Source organism: Hyperolius riggenbachi, chromosome 1, assembly GCF_040937935.1.
Source record: "Hyperolius riggenbachi isolate aHypRig1 chromosome 1, aHypRig1.pri, whole genome shotgun sequence".
Classification (NCBI taxonomy): Eukaryota; Metazoa; Chordata; class Amphibia; order Anura; family Hyperoliidae; genus Hyperolius; species Hyperolius riggenbachi.
In genome coordinates this window covers 530,445,778-530,460,167 of record NC_090646.1, presented here as the reverse complement: position 1 = coordinate 530,460,167, position 14,390 = coordinate 530,445,778, and the positions used below count along the sequence as shown (strand labels likewise).

General features: G+C 45.4%; 1 protein-coding gene across 2 annotated transcripts in view; it reads right to left on the bottom strand.

Moving 5' to 3' along the window:
* The window catches only part of CCDC60 (coiled-coil domain containing 60), a 236,956-nt gene that overhangs the window by 36,203 nt on the left and 186,363 nt on the right, over positions 1–14,390 (bottom strand). For both annotated transcript variants that reach the window (XM_068246317.1, XM_068246328.1), the window contains one exon: positions 2,094–2,181. In XM_068246317.1, coding sequence (XP_068102418.1) covers positions 2,094–2,181 — 88 coding nt within the window. The remainder of the gene's footprint in view (positions 1–2,093; positions 2,182–14,390) is intronic.

Here is a 14,390-nt window from a genome sequence, read left to right as displayed (position 1 = left end):
TCCAAAATGGGGTCATTTGGGGGGTATTTATACTATCCTGGAATTCTAGCCCCTCATGAAACATGACAGGGGGTCAGAAAAGTCATAGATGCTTGAAAATGGGAAAATTCACTTTTTGCACCATAGTTTGTAAACGCTATAACTTTTACCCAAACCAATAAATATACACTGAATGGGGTTTTTTTTTTTTATCAAAAACATGTTTGTCCACATTTTTCGCGCTGCATGTATACAGAAATTTTACTTTATTTGAAAAATGTCAGCACAGAAAGTTAAAAAAATCATTTTTTTTGCCAAAATTCATGTCTTTTTTGATGAATATAATAAAAAGTAAAAATCGCAGGAGCAATCAAATAGCACCAAAAGAAAGCTTTATTAGTGACAAGAAAAGGAGCCAAAATTCATTTAGGTGGTAGGTTGTATGAACGAGCAATAAACCATGAAAGCTGCAGTGGTCTGAATGGAAAAAAAGTGCCTGGTCCTTAAGGGGTAGAAAGACTGTGGTCCTCAAGTGGTTAATCAATACAGCTATAGCTGCCCAATTTTCTTTATATTTATTGTGAATTAACTGTTTCCCACGTTGTGGTGCCTCTGCTTCTCTCATCCACTACAAAAGGCGAACATGAACATGATCTTTAAAATAAAATCATAGGCAGCAACTGCTGACTGAAGAGTGGACAGTCATACATCAATAGGAGGGTTAACATTTCATGATATCTGATTTCAGCCCAAAATGAGTAACATGATGGAAAACAATACTGCTTTACTTCTGTGGCTGGAGATATACTGTAGGCCTGTACAGATAGATTATTACTGTTTACCATTGGATCAGAAAACAATGTCTCTAAAGCTTTCCTCACCATTCGGCTTCTTATGTTCAAATCCTGATGATCATGGGTTTTCATGGAGCAATTAAGGGGGAGTTGGGCTTTACTTACCTGGGGCCTTTTCCAGCCCCTCCGTAGCATCAGAGGTCCTTCACTGTCCTCCTGATCTGCTCTGTTGTGCAGATGTCGGCTCTGGTAAAGTCCTCAACTGGCTCAGTCACAGACTACTGTGCATGAGCAGCCCAGGCCATGCACCTCCTTGATCACTCACCTGTGGTTGGGAGTGTTCTGCGCATGTGCAGTTGCAAATGTTGTGAACTGTACATATGCAGAACATTCCCAGCCAAGAGGTACACACCAGTGGGAAAGCACATGTGGTTAAAGCTGCCTAACCAGGAGGACTGGGATGACGCTGATGGACCTCAGATACTACGGGTGGCTGGAAGTAGCCCCAAGTAAGTAAAACTCAACTTTTTTTTTCACTCACTTAAGGTTTACTTTAAAAAGAAGACTCTTGGAGGGGACAGACAAGGGAATGAGAAGGATGGGCACACAATGACTGAACTGGGGCAAACATAAAAAAGTCGAAGAATGAATTTAAACCACAAAATATACAGAGTGTGGCAGAGAATCTTACAATAGAATGTGGGGGAGACTTGTGGTCTCCTGGAAGGAGAGGGCAAGCGAGTAGGAGGACTCTTCCTGGCTTGGAGTGAATTTGTTTTAGGGATGCCTTCCTTTTGTACCTATCACATTGTTGTTATGTTTCTCTGATCCAGGTTATAAGACTAAATTATTTGAAGTCTATACATGTAAACAGCCACCTGTTTTCCAAGACTAAATTATTAAACTGCCCTTTTTTATCTCACTGCATAGACCACCGGACAGGGCATATTTGTGGGAAAATACTAGCATTTTAATATGAAATACAGCACTTTTGCACACTGATCCTGAATTTCTTCTCATCAGAAAGAAACAGGAAAGCATCTATTTATTTTTTATTTTATTCATTTATTGAATCTATTTTATATGAAAAGCACAGAAGTTCTCTGCTGGACATAATACTGTGATGTGATAATGCTGACATGAGCCCTGTTTATTTATGAGTGAGTGATAGGTCTGCCTAAAGCTAGTTCTAGCTGTAACCTCTTTGCACTCATTTTCTGTACCAAAGCCTAGAGAGAAGAAGATACGGTAAGTGCACACAACTGTGACATGCCTGTGCTTTCTGCATAATAATGCAGTCTGCCCTCATACGAGACTAACCTTTTTATGTTGAACTTGGTTTGACTTTCTTCTTCATCTAATTCTTTGCTTACACTCTCTGCGATCATCTGCAGCAAGGTCTGCATATCTAAAAATAAAAACAACTTTCAAATGTACATCCAATTAGGATACATTTGTACAAAGCACTAATGCTTAAAATATCTCTGTAGTACCTTTACACATCAAACAGCAGTTTTATATCTGTTATTTTTATGTACTAGAGAGGGCAAGGATGTTTATTAAACAAATAGATCAAAAAAAGTTGATCGTTTTTGTGATTTAGCCGTTCGGAGGGTTTCATTTGCGTTTGTACAAAGGTGGAACATTTCACAGTCAGGATTCTTCAGTAAAGCAAATTGCATTAGCAAATCAGCAAGCACTAATCTATCCGCGTTCGGACTTCATTTCTTTGAGATCAGTTTTATTTACATTGTATTTTTGCAATATGGTCAAAGAAAACAATTTTTTTCAGATGAATCGTTATTTTTACCATGAAATTTGCAATAAGCACGAAAATAATTTATTTTAGCGCAAAAATTGCAAAAACACACAAAATTATTGCAAAATGATTTTCTATGGCATTTTTGCTTGAAGATGAATGCGAAAAGAATATCAGCATTTTTTCTCATCACTGGTGAGTTATTGGAAACATACACTCTGGTTCGTTTTGTGATTTTTCTATCGGTGAGGTCAGCCCAATGGGGTCAGTTCTGGCTCCTCTTGCAACTGTTCTTACTTGCTTCGCTTTAATGTAGGTGTGGTAAATAGTATGTCTTAGCACAGGAGATCGCCCGGCGATCCTTCCCTGCTCCTCCCACTATCTCCTTTCACCTATTGGCAGAGAGAGTTTTCCCCGCAGTATACCGGACGTCCGCTCTTCGCCATTTTCATTGGAGCGCAGCGTGACCAAGTGTCCGTGGTGACCCAAAACGGCCGTCGCAAGCCCCATCCTGGTGCCCGGCACCCCCACCTCTATCTCACCGCCACCACACAGGCCTCATAGATGGATATCTGATTGTCAAAGATTGCACAATGCTGTATGGAATGATGTTCTGACCCAGTAAACAGGACGGAAGGTGCCCGGACTCTTTTCCTTTTTCTACCTATGGCGTGGTAAATAGAAAACCCAAGTTCTGTGCAGGACAAAACACTCAACCGTGCTGCAAACTTTTAGGCAGAGGAAGAACACGTCAAATATTTTAAAACTGGAACTAGTGAAACTGCTATGGCATTCAACTATTACAGAGCCAAACTTGACAAGGGATCTTGCAAGGACAGTGAGGTACTTAAGTAAAATAAGGGTCTTATCTATTTACCATAACGCCAACATAAGCTCAGACTGTCATGGAGAGTTTTTTACAGACCCTATCCCGTTCACTGTACACTGCTTGAGGCAGGAAACAGGGGGGGCACTCGGGGGAGCACAGTGATTCCCAGAGGGAGCCAGTGCCCCAGCGTGCCCCAGAGTAGCGCCGCCCATGGGGAGGGGCTAAAGTTAAGGTGAGAGGTGATGCATCAGGAAAGTGTTCCTGGTGGCTAATCTGTTCATCTAGTCCTCATGTCTTCTGTCCTGTAGGCTTTTTCTCTACTATTTTTCTTATAGATTATAGGAGATTGCCACAAGAATGTTCTTTCATCTTCAAAACAGTCATATTTCTCTTCCCTCCTAAGCAACTGTTAGGCACCTTTGTCTCCATACACTTTACTCACCTTTTTTCCCCATCACCAACTTATCAGCTAAAGGCTCTGCAGCATACTTCACTAAGGAAATTGCAAAAATTAACAAAATATTAAGTGACTTCTCCATACAGCCGTTAAAGAGAACTGGAAGTGCATGGAATATGTAGGTTGCCATCTTCATGAAAAATGTAAAGTCATGCATTTTGGTCGTACTAATGGTCTACCACCATACAAAATAAATGGGATACAGTTGGGGACATCAAACTTGGAGAAGGACTTAGGAGTACTCATCGACAACAAGTTAAATACAGTATCAAATGAAGGAATGTCCGCACGATGCCTCCTCGATCCACAAGTTTATTCAGGACGTATCCCAAACGCTATGATTAAGAACCATGTAGGTTCGAAACATGTCAGTCTAAGTACTCTTTTATCTGTTTGGGATACGTCCTGAATAAACTTGTGGATCGAGGAGGCATCGTGCGGACATTCCTTCATTTGATACTGTGTTTGAGCTGGGCAGCCCCTGTTCCAGCACTGTCTCCCCGTTGTGAGTTGAGCGGTATTTTTCCTTATCTACAACAAGTTAAATAATCGTACTCAATGCCAAGCCGCTGCAGCTAAAGCTAACAAAATTTTGGGATGCATTAAAAGGGAAATAAAAACTCGAGATGCTAGCATAATATTGCCCCTGTTTAACTCTCTAGTAAGGCCACATCTGGAATATGGAATTCAGTTCTGGGCACCACATTACAAAAAAGATATTGCAGTTTTAGAGCAGGTGCAGAGACGAGCAACAAAATTGATACATGGGATGGAAGGTCTCACTTACCAAGAAAGGTTAGATAAACTGGGTTTATTTTGTCTAGAGAAAAGACGCCTTAGAGGGGATCTAATTAACATGTATAAATACATCAGAGGGCAATATATTAGCTTGGCGGATGAGCTTTTTGTCCCTAGGCCTTCTCAAAGGACTAGAGGACATGATCTGCGCATGGAGGAAAAACTTTTTAGCCATTTATTTAGGAAAGGGTTCTTTACAGTAAGAGTGATTAAGATGTGGAATGCATTGCCACAGGAAGTCGTTATGGCAAACTCTATACCTGCATTTAAAAGGGGCCTAGATGCTTTCCTTGCGTTGAAAGACATCCATGGCTACAATTACTAGGTAATGCCTAGTGATGTTGATCCAGGGATTTTATCTGATTGCCATCTGGAGTCCCGAAGGAATTTTTCCCTTTTGGGGCTAATTGGACCATGCCTTGTAAGGGTTTTTTCGCCTTCCTCTGGATCAACAGGGATATGTGAGGGAGCAGGCTGGTGTTGTACTTTATACTGGTTGAACTCGATGGATGTATGTCTTTTTTCAACCAAAATAACTATGTAACTATGTAATAGACCCTGAACAAGCATGCAGCAGATCAGTTGTTTCTGACATTATTGTCAGATTTGAAAGATTAGCTTCATGCTTGTTTCTGGCATTAGTCAGACACTACTACATCCTAATAGTCCAGCAGGACTGCCAGGCAATTGGTATTGTATAAAAGGAAATAAATATGGCAGCCACCATATACTTCTCACTTCAGTTGTTCTTTAACCCCCTTGGCGGTATGAAAAATACCGCCAGGGGGAAGCGCAACAGTTTTTTTTTTTTTTTTTTTTTTTTTTATCATGTAGCGAGCCGAGGGCTCGCTACATGATAGCCGCTGCTCAGCGGCATCCCCCCAGCCCCGCCGATCGCCTCCGGCGATAGGCGATCAGGAAATCCCGTTCAAAGAACGGGATTTCCTGGAGGGCTTCCCCCGTCGCCATGGCGACGGGGCGGGATGACGTCACCGACGTCAGCGACGTCGGGACGTCATTGGGAGACCCGATCCACCCCTCGGCGCTGCCTGGCACTGATTGGCCAGGCAGCGCTCGGGGTCTGGGGGGGGGGGGGGCCGCGCGCCGCACCGGATAGCGGCGATCGGGCGCGCGGCGGCGGCGATCGGGGTGCTGGCGCAGCTAGCAAAGTGCTAGCTGCGTCCAGCAAAAAAAAAATTAAGCAAATCGGCCCAGCAGGGCCTGAGCGGCACCCTCCGGCGGCTTACCCCGTGTCACACACGGGGTTACCGCTAAGGAGGTTAAAGGACTTCTGAGGCCAAAATTAAGAAAATGACACTTTACCTTTTTCTTAGCAGAATCCACCGCTCCGTTCTGCCGTCAATGTAGGTCTTTCCGTTCCCTCAGGGCTTGCCCCGACCCCACCGAACGGGTCGCATCGATTCCACCCCTAAGATGGCCGCCGCCTTGATCCGCGGCTGCGCAGTACGCTTTGCCGCGATTGCGACTGTGCAGCCTTTAGCCCGCCTCCTGCCGCACCCAACGTACGCTTCAGGAGGATGCCGGGACCCACTACACGGCGGGAGGTGGGCTAAAGGCTGCGCAGTCACAATCGCGGCAAAGTGTACTGAGCAGTCGCAGATCAAGGCGGCGGCCATCTTAGGGATGGAATCGATGCGACCCATTCGGTGGGGTTGGGGCAGGCCCTGGGGGAACGGAAAGGCTTACATTGACGGCGGAACAGAGCGGAGGACGCGCAGGGCGTCCTCCGTGGATTCTGCTAAGAAAAAGGTAAAGTGTCATTTTCTTCGTTTTGGCCTCGGAAGTCCTTTAAGGTGATAAAGAGGTTGCATGGGTGGGGACATCAGTAGCGTTCCTACAATAGGGCGCAGGGGGGCATGGCGCACCGGGTGACAGCCAGCCAGGGGGGTGTCGCCACGACCCCCCAATGCAGACAGTGCAGGAGGGGAAGAGCAGCGCTAGAAGGAGGGGTGACAGGGATAGCGGCGGGGAGGGGGGAAAGATCCCCCCCCCCCTCCCTCACCTTGGTCCCCTCCTTCTGCCTCTCTCCCCCTCCAAATGACAGCGGGGGCAGCGGGCAACATACAGGCAGGGCGGGCGGGCAGAGACTACTTACTTTACTTCTGCGTTCCAGCAGCTGGAACGCTGGGTCGCCGTCACGTGCCTCTTCTCCGCCTCCAATGCGTGTCACAGCATTGGAGGCGGAGAAGAGGCACGTGACGGCGACGGAGCGCTTCAGCTGCTGGAATGCAGAAGTAAAGTAAGTAGTCTCTGCCCGCCCGCCCTGCCTGTAAGTTGCCCGCTGCCCCCGCTGTCATTTGGAGGGGGAGAGAGGCAGAAGGAGGGGACCCAGGTGAGGGAGGGGATCTTTCCCCCCTCCCCGCCGCTGCCCCCACTGCCCCTCCTTCTAGCGCTGCTTTCCCCCTCCTGGAGCAGCTATACTGGGGGCAACTAAACTAGCTATACTGGGGGCAACTAAACTAGCTATACTGGGGGCATCTATACTAGCTATACTGGGGGCAACTATACTAGCTATACTGGGGGCATCTATACTAGCTATACTGGGGGCAACGATACTAGCTATACTGGGGGCAACTATACTAGCTATACTGGGGCAGCTATACTGGGAGCAACTAAACTAGCTATACTGGGGGCATCTATACTAGCTATACTGGGGCAACTATACTAGCTATACTGGGGCAACTATACTGGGGCAGCTCTGGGGGCAACTATACTATCTATACTGGGGGCAACTATACTAGCTATACTGGGGACAACTATACTGGGGGCAACTATACTAGCTATACTGGGGGCAACTAAACTAGCTATACTGGGGGCAGCTATACTAGCTATACTGGGGGCAACTAAACTAGCTATACTGGGGGCAACTAAACTAGCTATACTGGGGGGCAACTAAACTAGCTATACTGGGGGCAACTAAACTAGCTATACTGGGGGCAAGTAAACTAGCTATACTGGGGGCAGCTATACTGGGGGCAACTATACTAGCTATACTGGGGGAAACTATACTATCTATACTGGGGGCAACTATACTAGCTATACTGGGGACAACTATACTGGGGGCAACTATACTAGCTATACTGAGGGGAACTATACTAGCTATACTGGGGGCAACTATACTAGCTATACTGGGGGCAACTATACTATCTATACTGAGGCAGCTCTGGGGGCAACTATACTATCTATACTGGGGGCAACTATACTAGCTTCACTGGGGCAGCTATACTGGGGGCAACTGTACGAGCTATACTGGGGGCAACTATACTAGCTAATACTTTAAATTACAGTTAGCTCCGACCCTCATCCGGTCATGACCACGCCCAATTTTTTGCCGGTTGTGGCCACGCCCATTTTTAAGGGGGGGGGGTCTTTTAATACCCAGCACCGGGTGCCAAATGCCCTAGGTACGCCACTGGGGGACATTATTGCTCTATCCAGGAGCTTGCAGTCTATCCTGTGCTAGGGGGAATAGTGAGAATATACAGAAGCTCTGGAGTTGGGGACATTACTGCTCTATCCAGGAGATTGCAATCTATTCTATGGAGGAAGGGGTATGAGGGTGGTACAGAGGTTTGGGATGGGGGCATCACTGCTGTATGTAAGAGATTGCAATCTATCCTATGGAGGAAGGGGTATGAGGATGGTACAGAAGTTTGGGATGGGGGCATCACTGCTGTATGTAAGAGACTGCTATCTATCCTATAGACGGTGAAGTTAATATAAAAGCTCTGGAGTTGGGGACATCACTACTGCATCCAGGAGCTTGCAATCTATCTTATCCAAGAGGAAGTAACCAAACTAATAAATAGTTAAGGTTTCCAGAAAAAGGAAAAATTGGCGCGCTCCACTATACTTATAGACCTATTGTCCCCGCCTGTAGGTATGCCTCATAGGTAAGAATATCACATTAGTATTCAAACATCATAAAAGTAGTACAAAACACCTTGTGCTGCCTTACAGTCCACTATATTATCCACAGAGTTCCACTTTAAACTAGGCTTCCTTTAGTTTCTTCAGCTCTTTAAATCCAATGCACCTCAAATAAAATATAAACATAAAAGTTCATCGCATAGATTGCAATACAGCGGGAATCTTCCACCATCTAATTTCCCCGTGTGGTATATTAGAATTCACCGTCTTATTCGTGCTCCACCACCTCTAGGGACCGCTCTCACCTTTTGCTATTGCTGCCCCGACCCACAGACAGCTCACAAAGCTTTATATCATCCACTGCGATCTTTACAGATTCCCCGATTCCTCCAATCTTATGGCGATCTCACCTAAAAAAGAAAACTTACAGCGTAGACTGCTTCAAATGCCTTAAGGGGGGATACCACTACCAGTTAATCACCATGTCTAAAAACAACGGGGACCACCACATCCACAACTCTGCACCCAGCAACGTCAAGGACCGTGCTCACCTTGTTGTTCTGCTGCCCAAACCACAAACAGCTACAAACGCTTATGTGCACAGCTCTTTGCTCTATGGATGGTTCCCCTCCTGGCATATGGGTTCCTCACCATCAGCCAACAAACAGTCTACTGCAACTGGATAAGCTCATATAGTGTAAAACCATTTATTAAAAAGAGTAAAAAGGAAGTAGCGTTACTCACAAACATAAATTCAAGCAAGCATGTAATAAAAATCCGAGTACGTCTCCTCCGAGCACTGCAAAGACCTCCTGTCCGTTAGGCCACGCCCTACGCGTTTCGTCCAATCACTCATCAGGGGCTACGATACGGTATGCGATGAACTTTTTATGTTTATATTTTATTTGAGGTGTATTGGATTTAAAGAGCTGAAGGAACTAAAGGAAGGTTTAAGGTGGAACTCTGTGGATAATATAGTGGACTGTAAGGCAGCGCAAGGTGTTTTGTACTACTTTTACAAACTAATAAGTAGTTTAGTTGCTGGAGCAACAAACAGTTGCAAGTCTGAGTCATTTAGGCCTGGTTCACATCTGCTAAATGAGCCAAAAGGATCCAGTGAGCGGATCCGGTCTCCACTTCACCGGATACGGATGGCTCAGTCCGTGGCTCGGTTCACATATGAAAACGGATCTGATCAATGATTGATCGGATCCGTTTTCACTCAGCAAATACATACCTTATCTTCTGCAGTAGCCAGCAGTAGAGGGTTCCTCTTCTTCCACTGTGACTACACATGACGCAGAAGAAGACGGAAGCCTCTACCGCCGGCTGCTACGGAAGATTAGGTATGTATAAACCCTCCCTAGCCCACCTGCTGCATTTTTGTCCTTTCCGCTAAGCAGAACGGTCCGGAAAATTAGGGGCTGCAGCAATTTTTAGGTCCGGGGACTGGAACGTACAAAACGTATCCGTACCAACGGACGCATGTCAATGGATCCATAGGTTAACATTGGATCCATTCACATGCTTTCCTTTTGTACAGTATACGTTCCGGAAAAAAAGCTAATGTGAACCGGGTCTAATATTCAATTGGAAATGAAAAGCAAAAATTCTTCCATATAAGAGGCCAACCCTGAAGAGGTGAGATATCCCTTCAGTGAATCAGAGGAGAGGCTGTTAGTCACAGAAGGTCACAGATATCACAGATATCCCTTGTCAGGGCTGTAACTAGAAATCACTGGGCCCCCCTGCGAATCTTTGAATGCCCTCCCCCCTCCCTACATCTCTGATGGAGCAGAACTGGTTCTGAAGACTTCTCCAGCATAACTACAGTACACAGCACTTGGGGTGAGCTAGAGAGGTTGGGGGCTGGGTGCTGTACACAAGATCCTGCTGAACACTTAATAGGGGCCGTCTACAAAACTTTGTATGATTCCTTATCAGTGGCTGAGCAGAGGCAGTCATTAGAACAATTGTGCAGACAACAGAAAGCATTTTCTCTCCGTGCCCTTAGTTGTCAGTGTCTCAGGACAGGGAAAATAAACTTCTCTCCCCAAGGGGCCCCCTGCTGCTTCTGGGCCCCGCTGGCTGCATCCCTTGCAGGGTCTATTTTTACGCCCCTGGCCCTGTCACCAGGGGGTCAGGAGGGTGTGCAACAACTGGCTTTATTCCTGGGCACTGAAAACCCTACACCTCTGACACCTCACCTATTGACAAACCCTGAAGAGGTGAGATATCCCTTCAGTGAATCAGAGGAGAGGCTGTTAGTCACAGAGGGTCACAGATATCCCTTGTCAGGGCTGTAACTAGAAATCACTGGGCCCCCCTGCGAATCTTTGAATGCCCCCCCCCCCCTACATCTCTGATGGAGCAGAACTGGTTCTGAAGACTTCTCCAGCATAACTACAGTACACAGCACTTGGGGGGAGCTAGAGAGGTTGGGGGCTGGATGCTGTACACAAGATCCTGCTGAACACTTGATAGGGGCCGTCTACAAAACTTTGTATGATTCCTTATCAGTGGCTGAGCAGAGGCAGTCATTAGAACAATTGTGCAGACAACAGAAAGCGTTTTCTCTCCGTGCCCTTAGTTGTCAGTGTCTCAGGACAGGGAAAATAAACTTCTCTCCCCAAGGGGCACCCTGCTGCTTCTGGGCCCCGCTGCGGCTGCATCCCTTGCAGGGTCTATTTTTACGCCCCTGGCCCTGTCACCAGGAGGTCAGGAGGGGGTGCGACAACTGGCTTTATTCCTGGGCACTGAAAACCCTAGCTACACCTCTGACACCTCACCTATTGACAAATATCTGGTTTCACAGTGAAGGTAATAATGTTCTCAGCACAGAAACAAATTAGCATATTATGCTAAAGAAAGAAACACTAAGCAATAATGCTAAATATTTTGAAAACAGTTTATAAAGGAAAATCGTTTCACTGCTGCAGCTTATTAAAATGAGTCTAATTTATGACATTAGTTTAAAAGGAAAAATAACACATGGGTCCAATATACAAACAGGTTATATAGTCTGAAAGGTAATTTAAAGCGGTATTGTCACCATAAAAATCACATTTCAACAGCAACTGGTCTGAGTGTATCCTATATAATAATCCCTAAGTGTCTCTGCGTCCCATGTTCCTGTGTGTGTGTCCTTTTGTTGCAGTGCACATGTGCAGGGAGGGACGCAGAGACATAGGCATTGATTCACTAACCGGCGTTAAGTCGGTTAGGAGGCCTTAACAGTTAATGGGCGCAAACCACAGCGTTAGGTGGTTTGTGCCCACAGGACCACGCACATCGCGCCCAGAGCAGCGGGACAGTAATAGTGCACGGTGCGACGATAACGTCGCACCCGCTGCCTTGTAAATGTCGCTTTGATGCGCCGTTTCGGGGGCACCTGATGCGCTGTTTTCATCGCACCGTTTACAAGGCAGTGGGTGTGACGTTATCGTCGCACCGCGCACTACTACTGCGCGATGTGGGTGGTCTTGTGCGCGATGTAGCTTTGCGGGACTATTAGTGCCCGCAAAGCTACTTTTGGGGCACTAAGCGGCTGTTCACTCCGGCGCTATCACTTAGCGCCAGTTAGTGAATCAAGCCCCTAGAGAGTAGCTTGCAGATGAAGATGGGGCCTGAAGGGGCGGACGTACGCTCGGCGGCGGGTGTGCGCGCGGGTGAGCGTACATGCGCAGTGACAGACCTAGCCCGTTTTTAAACGGGCTAAGGTCACTAGTTAAGTGATAAAGATGCTAATCCTGCATTCAACACTTTCAAAACTTTTTCTGCTGTTATGGTTTAAAGTTATCAAATACCTTAGGAGCACTGGCCCTTTAAGTGCCATTGCCAAACACTTGCATGCTGGGGGTCTTTTTATCTATAATATATTCCTCCTCTTCCCTTCAGTTCCCCCTCCTTCTAATGACATAAGACAGTGTACTTCCTAGTATAGACCTCAGTGGGAGTGTCGGAAGACTCTGGGAGGAGGGCGGGTAACGAATACACAATTAGCAAGAGGAGAAAAAAAAGTGAGGTAGGAAATGATGTCAGGAGGTCAAAGGTAACAAAGATGGAAACTACCTAGAATAGGATTCTCTGCCTTTCCTTTATAAAATTCACAGGAATCATAATCTGGACAGTGCAATACATCTGTTATGTAAGTAGAACTAGTATTTATCTACTATCTTATCTAGGTTCGCAAGAGTGTCACTTGTTCTTTAAAGAGTGTTTCACTTTTTGGTAGGTGCTGTGGGAATAAAGGATAAAAGAGAAAAATGTGCTTTAGTGAAAGTCATTCAGATGTCTTTGTTTCTGTACTCTCTGGCCACTACCCAAGGGTTTAAAGGACAACTGAATGGAGAGGCATATGGAGGCTGCCATATTTATTTCCTTTTACGCAATACTAGTTGTAATACTAGTTGCCTGGCTATCCTGCTGATTCTCAGCCTCTAATGCTGGGTACACACTATGAGATTTTATGGTCGATTTACTGTCAGATTGATTATTTCCAACATGGCCGATTTGCTTTCCAATCGATTTCCTAGTATTTTCCGATCTATTTCCGTTAACTTTAATAGGAAATCGATCGGAAAATGCTTGGAAATCGATCAGAAAGCAAATCGGACATGTTGGAAATAAGCAATCTGACAGTAAATCGACCATAAAATCTCATAGTGTGTATCCAGCATAATACGTTTAGCCACAGACCCTAAACAAGCATGCAGCAGATCAGGGGCTCGATTCACACAGCGGTGCTAAGCCAGTTAGAGACTTTAGGCGTGATAACCATTGCACCACGCTGGTGAAAAGCCAGTTTAGGTGTGATAAGTTTAGGCGTGATAAGTTTAGGCGTGATACGTTTAGGCGTGATACGTTTAGATAAGTTTAGATCGAGCGCAAAGTCCCGCACGCAAAGCAGCGCCATTAAACTCTATGCGAAGTGCACCAGACTTTGCTAGCGCAAAACTTTTGATTAGCTGTGCACTGCAGTGCTAACCCAGTTGGTGCTATAGTTATCATGCCTAAACTTATCACACCTAAACTTATCACACCTAAACTTATCACGCTTAAACTTATCACGCCTAAACTTATCACGCCTAAACTTATCACACCTAAACTTATCACGCCTAAACTTATCACGCCTAAACTTATCACGCCTAAACTTATCACACCTAAAATTATCACGCCTAAACTTATCACGCCTACACTTATCACGCCTAAACTTATCACGCCTAAACTTATCACACCTAAACTTATCACACCTAAACTGAGTTTAGGCGTGATAAAGGGCTTTTCACCAGCGTGCTAACTGTTAGCACCGCTTTGTGAATCAAGCCCCAGGTGTTTCTGACCTTAATGACAGATCTCACAAGATTAGCTGCACACTTGTTTCTGGTGTTATTCAGACACTTCTGCAGGCAATTAAATTAGCAGAGCTGCCAGGCAACTGGTATTAAACACAAAATATGTGTAAATTAACAAGTACTTAACAAGTAACATATAACATAGTACGTATAATCTTCCTTTCATATTATTACAATGTAGCGTAGTGCTTAGATGCTCAAAATTCATACACATTCTTCATTCATACACATACAGTATAGGCCAGTGTAGTCAGATGACATGCATCCTGCTAGTATGTTTGTGGGATAGAGGAGGAAACCAGAGCACCTTGAGGAAACCCACGTTAACACAGGAAAAAAGTAGAAACTCCACACTGATGAATCTCAAACCCAGGATGCTAGAGCTGAGCAGCAGGAGAGCAGGCAACTACTGTATTTGCCCACTGTGCTACTGAAAGTACCTAGCTACACCAATTTTTGGATGTTTTGGACATCACAGATCACAAACTTGCATAACATAATTAACTACAGAAAGTACATAACGGTTACC